The sequence below is a fragment of the Xiphophorus couchianus genome, chromosome 11 (genome assembly GCF_001444195.1).
Source record: "Xiphophorus couchianus chromosome 11, X_couchianus-1.0, whole genome shotgun sequence".
Lineage (NCBI taxonomy): Eukaryota > Metazoa > Chordata > Actinopteri > Cyprinodontiformes > Poeciliidae > Xiphophorus > Xiphophorus couchianus.
Window position 1 is genome coordinate 22,700,515 of NC_040238.1, and position 6,347 is coordinate 22,706,861.

A 6,347-nucleotide genomic window follows, 5' to 3' on the forward strand; every position below is an offset into this window, starting at 1 on the left:
TCCATTCATTCACGTTGAAATGACTTTCATTTCAAACTCCAAAATATCTTGGCAGCATCTGTTTCACAATGATGACCGTCCCATCCTCTGATCCATGTTTATTCAACTATATATATTGGGCAAAATATATATTTTCAACATACACCACAATCACTACTGTTGCTCCCACACTAGATGGCAGTGTGACTAAACTAGCAGTGGAAAATTACTGCTGCAAACATAAAGGGGTTTTCTATTTGAGAGGTCTGACAGCTCACATTGTGTCTTGGAAAATAGAATATCTCTTTGTGTCTTTTTGACAATCAGGTTGAGAGATTGTATTTGTGAGTATATTTAATTTCCTCTGATAAGCTTGAATATTTATGACTTTCCTACCACATATAAAATCATTTTTTTGCTCGTAGTGGAAACAATGTGACAAACTCAAACTGAATATAGATCCATAGAAGTCTCCGGAAGAGTTTAATTAAGAAAAACTATTCCTATCCTTCCCAAAGTTTAACAGAAAGGGGTTGTCAATATTTTCTTCATGCTTTGTTAGAAGGTTGAAATTTTACCCCCAAACTCACTAATTCATATCTGTTGTCACTGCAAATACAACACCTCTGGATTTATTGAAAGTTTAATGTTCTAATTGGTCAAATATTTTGGTTTGAGAAACACAAACACCAAAAGGGTTTATTATTGTTGATTGTGATATTTTTATCAAATTAATTTCCGTCACCTCCCACACAACAGTGTAATCATGTCGATCTCAAGAAAGTACAGCAAAACAAATTCACCTTCAAATTTTGATACAATCAAAACATTATCTATTTTTTTACTGGAATATATTATTGACCTTTCTTATTAGGAGAAACTTTTGAAGCTAGCACGATCATACACATGTCTAACAGATCAACACGTGGTAAATGGGATATCCCTCAGATGGTATGCTGCAGGTACAGCGGGAGAGGTGAGGGAGAGACGCAGTTGTCATAGAAGATCTGAAGGTTCTGGTCAACATCCATGTGGTTTTTCAGAAATATCTCCAGCTCCTGCACCGTCATCTCATGAACACTGTTCCCCTCTTTGGCGTTCTTGGCCAAGGCCGCATGGGACGGGAAGAGGATGCGCACGTCGTGGGGAGAGTTGCGGTCGTAGTCGGTGCAACAGTACGCGGACCATATGTCTTCGGGGATGGCCACCCGGTCCTGGTTGTTGCGACGAATCATGTTCCCCCTAGTGGTCACTCCGGTGACGATGTAGGCAGTGCCACGGCAGAAGTTGTTGAGGCGCACTCGGATTCGCTCCTCATACTCACGCCACGGTCCGATGTTGAACTCCCGGATCTCTGGGACCACGTTAGTCAGTGTGTAGGTGGCAGCGCGGTCATGTGGAGTGGACTGGTGCTGGTCTGGGTTCAAGTGACCTCTTTCATAAAGCACAACGTCAGAGTAGTCGTTTAGTACTGCCTGGCTGTCCTCGAACTTCATGTGGAGGTAGCCATTGGGGAACGGCAACATGTTCCCATTTCCATCGATTTCTGCCAGCTGGGAGGACATGAGAAATAAATTATTCTCTTTCACGTCCTACCAATGTATAATTTTTTTGTAAAAAAGAGAAACTTTTAATGAACATATGTATTTAAATCTAAAAGACTCTAACCTGTGGTTCGTACATCCAAGGGTAGTCCACACGCCTGTCTCCCTCTGTTTTCTTGAAGGTATAAGCCGAGTAAACCGGGATCCGTTTGTGAGGGTCGTACAGCGTCACATATCGAGGTTTGTCTGCGTAGCGTTGGCAGATCTTCTTCAGCCGGACATCGACAATCCCACGTGGCGGCGTGCCCATGTACAGCGAGTCCTTGCATCTTTCCACATGATTGAAGTCTTGCACAACAGTTGCTAAAGAAAGGTAAGGTAACGCTGTAAGAGCAAGAAACAAAGGAGTGAACATCCCCATGTTTGTGCCTGTCTCCTCAATGACTCGTTCCTTTGCCCTTGTGCAAAATGAGACTCTTGCCGTTATAATTTAAATGTCACACAGCTGATATGCAAAGTTGGACGTGTGCTTCCAGAGAGTAGGCCTTGAGTTAATGTAGGCGTTAAGGGCATGTCACTGCCCCGTGAACTCAACTGTTAAAAACTTTGAAGAAAAACCTGTAGTTTGCAACAAACTGACTTTTTTGGTAGCATTATAGCTTCTTCATCTCTGAAGTGAATATTACCCTCTAACCCAGATACCAGTCTTATATGATTGATGTCATGAAACTTATGGCATTAAAATGCGTTGCTCAGAATATTTTTTATGCCCATCCACTGGTATTTGAAACAAGACGCAAGTTCTTCAGTTCTACTCGGTTTATAATTGCAGGGTCAGGGGGTGATATCTTTCTCTAGTGGTAATCGTGCAAAAAATAGGGTACGTCCTGGATTGGTCACCACAGTGACACAAGGCAAACAACCATGCATGTACTGTACATATCCAAGGATAATTTAATTAGCCCATTTACCCTAACGTGCATGCTTTTGCACTCTGGGACAAAGTCCACACACTGGGAAAACAGGTAAACACCGTGCAGAACAGCCCCAACTGGGATTAAAACCTTGGACCTTCTTGCTGCAGGGCAACAGTCCTATGCTGTGTCACTGTGCAGCCCAGTGTTTCTTGTGTAATTGTAAAATGCAAACCTGACTAATCTGACTCAGTGGTGAACAAAAGGCCCAAGGTTCCCAGCGTGACTCAAGATACTCTGCGTCTTGGTTTGAATGGTGGATAAGCCACTTGGTAAAGAGCGATAACGCATGAAAGTTTGAATACCAAGCGGCAAAGATTGTGAGCGAGTACAAGAGAGGTCTAGCAGTCCTTACACATTGCTAGGTCCAGTATCTAGTAGTTCAACTCAATAAACAATTAAATATTTTGACAGGTATTTATGATCATAGATTTTGACAGGTACTTATGATCATAGAGTCTTTTCTTAGGCAGGGAATAGAAATTGTCCAGTAGCAGAAGAAACATGATATTGAAGCAAAACTCTTAATGTTCACCTCTAAATGCATCTTCATGTATCCACTGCTTTTTGAAATCTTTCATAACAACCTCCATATTGCAAATTTTAACAATCCCCGCCTTGTCTTTGTGAGCAAAAGGCTGTTCCAAGGTGACCCGAACCAGACATTATTTTCATACTTTGAGGGGCTGGATAGCTAGAAGTCAATGGTAAAAATTGTGAAATATTTTTATATAACCACAACTGTATTTGAGTTTAGCTGATAAAAGTTGCAGAGGAACATTTGTCTTGATTGGTTTGACATGTTAAGCACACAAAAAGTAATGCAGTTCCAATGACTTGGAGTGTCTGCTGCTGCTGTGCTGCCCTCTGCTAAAGTCTGCTTTATGCAAATGTAAACTGTCAGATTAGCCCTGGATACAATCCTTCACTGCCCTAATAAGTCAATTTGAGTGACTGAGTGTTGTTAGGAGTAGCTTGCCTCTCTGATCTAATCTTGAGTTATGACAATCATAACTTATGTGACCGGGGCTGATGATGCAGTTATGTGGACAGACATTTTTCAACTGTCAGCATTTTTTACCAATTAGAATTATAAATTCGGACCAAGTATAGATCCGGCTCGGCTGCCCACTGCTGCTCCTCGGTGCAGGGAGGAAGACGGGCTGTGACGCAGCCACTGCTGCTATCGCTCAGTTCTTCATTAGCAAAAGGCAACAGCTGGTAGGTCTTAGTTGCCTCCATGTAGTAATTCTGAGTGTGAATGATGGAAGCAAGAGTCGATAATACAATTTTGAAATAGATGTTGAAATCACTTTAGCGATGACGTATCATGTGAACTTGATAATACATCAAGTTCAAAGCCTCGTCTGCTTTGAATGTGATCGGTAAGTAATCTAGTAGAGAAGTTGCTCCGACACATGGTCTGTCCATCTGCCTGACTACCGAGGTGCTTTACAAACCAAAAAGGTAACCTAAATGATAAGATGTTGAAACAGATTATTTTAAAGGCATATCAACAAAGCATTAATGCAGAAGCCCGAACTGTGCCAAGCCGTGGAATCATTTAAGGAAATAATTTCTTATGGTATTAGTAATAAAACAAATGCTTAACAAATGCTTAACGCTTAAATATTTAATTCTAGGATTAAATATTTCTTATTGTATTGCATTGTATTACTCTGTACCGCAGGTTTGAAAAATGTTTTCATAAAAATTGACATAGACGTAATTACCAAGTAGTTTATCATGTTAAAGACAGAAAACAAAGAAAGCAACTGTTATCCAATTTTTTTTTTTTTTTAGCTCTGAGTTACAGTTCATTTCAGTGTGTGCCATCAAACACACACCTACTACCACCAGCTCCACAGTTTGAGAGCCACGGTGTTGAACATGTGCAACATTTCAATCATCTTCAGAGATCAATCTCCATCAATATGCAGTACCTATCTTTGTCCACATAGAGGCAGTACATACTTTTAGCTGAACTAGATACTACTTCAAACTCATTAGTCTCCCCCTTCCAAATAACAAGGTTGATTCCTAATTATTATCGTTCTTGAATAAATAAAATTCATACATATATTATTATTAATGTGATTAATAAATAGAATAATCAAAAGCTTTACATCCGCCCCTAAATAATCATTTTTGGCAAAAGTTTTTCTTAGTTAATACAGCTATTTAGCTCTTGAGTAGACTATTTAGCAATTTGGCACATTTCCTTTTTAATTTAGGGCCAATAAGTGTATATTATTTTTAATTGTTCTTACTTTATTGCGATATTGTATCATATTTGATCAAATATCACATTTATCAGCATTAAAAAAATATAAAAGTATAAAACCAACTAGCACGTAATGGTTAAATGTAAACGTAGTGTTCGTTTAATTCGGAAAACTCAGTTTCTAATCATTCATTGCATTTGATTCCAAGGCGAACATGTATGGAGAGCCATTTCAGTGCCACTCACAATATGGCAGACAATTATGTGGGGCAGTGAAGGCAGCAAGGTTTTGTGTTTCTTTGCTTAAATACACATTGAAAGGAGTTTGTTCTAATTAGACTTTCTTGCTTTTTTTTCAACCTTTCCTACTTCAGGTTGAAACAACGCATAAGATGCTGTTTTTTCTCAGTACCTTAAATTATTTATCAATTGAAATCAAATGTGTCTTTCTTTTCTTTTCATTTTTCATGATATTTGTTGCAGTATGAAAGTGGAATGCTTTTTACTTAAACTTTGACTGTTAGAGTTGCCTAGAACAAATTTTGCAGATCCCAAAAAGTTGAAATAGTTGGACGAACGTTTCTGTTGAAAACTACCGTGTGAGGGTCATTCCAGGCTTCGTCTGAGTCCGCCAGGGGGGGTGATTTAGCAGCCTGTCTGACATATGAAGATGTAGGAGCCTGCTCATTGGTCTGAATACCCACATGGGGTTGAAGGCTAACCAATAAGAGTTCAGACTGAGCCGGGTGCTGTTGCTATGGCACTTCAGAGGTATAAAAATAAAAAAATAAATAATAATAATAAAAGTCTAAGCTAACATAAAAATATATATATATACATATAAAAATCCAACACCGGTTTGCTTCTATCATTTCGCCAGCTCGTCTTCAGATCTCCATCTTTCTTGACCTCTCGCTGTGATTCCAGGGCTCCCTGAGAGCTCAACCTGCTTTTTATTGGCCAGTGAAGGGTGAAATGAGCAGAAGAGCGAGTGCTGGTCTCGTATTGTGTGCCATAAAGACTTTAGACCCTCCCTCACGAAGGGAGAACCGAGGCCCCTCCTCCGCCGGTTGTCCTGTCACTTGACATTTGAGCTGGCAGCCCATCTTGTCACCATTTTTACTCTGCAACACACACACACACACACACACACACACACACACACACACACACACACACACACACACACACACACACACACACACAGATTTCACAAAGTTTGCATCATTTGGAATAAAATGCATGATGGATGATAATTTTAAAACACAATTGCTGCAAAAAAAAAAGGGAAAAGTCTCAGTTTTCAACAAACAGAAAAAAATGAGAAAACAACAGCGTATATTTCAAATCTAAGATAGATTTGTGACAGATGTAAAGATAAAAAGCATTTCAAATATCTCCTCTACTGTACTGGCTGGGTTCCAGCTCCCTCATATCCACATTCATACTGTACACAGACGCACGTAGGCACACAGGAAGAGAATTAAAGATCCCCCCCCTCCCCTTCCATCCACTCCAACCTCCCTTTTTATTGCTCTCTGTCTGCTCCTCTCCCCTCCTCCTGTGACAGATGAGAGGGGCCCCCGGCCTCCTGACTGGCTCCGGCCCTTCTGACTGGCAGCTCGT

General features: G+C 40.2%; 1 protein-coding gene across 1 annotated transcript; it reads right to left on the reverse strand.

Annotated features, from left to right (window-relative positions):
• Window positions 1–59: 59 nt before the first annotated feature.
• Window positions 60–1,990, reverse strand: LOC114152642 (endonuclease domain-containing 1 protein). Its single transcript, XM_028030575.1, has 2 exons — window positions 1,648–1,990; window positions 60–1,532 (listed from the first exon to the last, which is right to left on the reverse strand). Exons 1-2 carry the CDS (start codon window positions 1,942–1,944, stop codon window positions 924–926), a joined length of 906 nt encoding a protein of 301 aa, XP_027886376.1. The 5' UTR covers window positions 1,945–1,990; the 3' UTR covers window positions 60–923.
• Window positions 1,991–6,347: the final 4,357 nt, after the last annotated feature.

What these genes read in the sequence shown, in the direction of transcription:
- LOC114152642 (XM_028030575.1), bottom strand. Translation starts at nt 1,944, where the DNA reads ATGGGGATGTTCACTCCTTTGTTTCTTGCTCTTACAGCGTTACCTTAC. An exon ending in CTTGGATGTACGAACCACAG is followed by an intron (nt 1,533 to 1,647) that starts GTTAGAGTCTTT and finishes ATGTCCTCCCAG; the next exon opens with CTGGCAGAAATCGATGGAAA.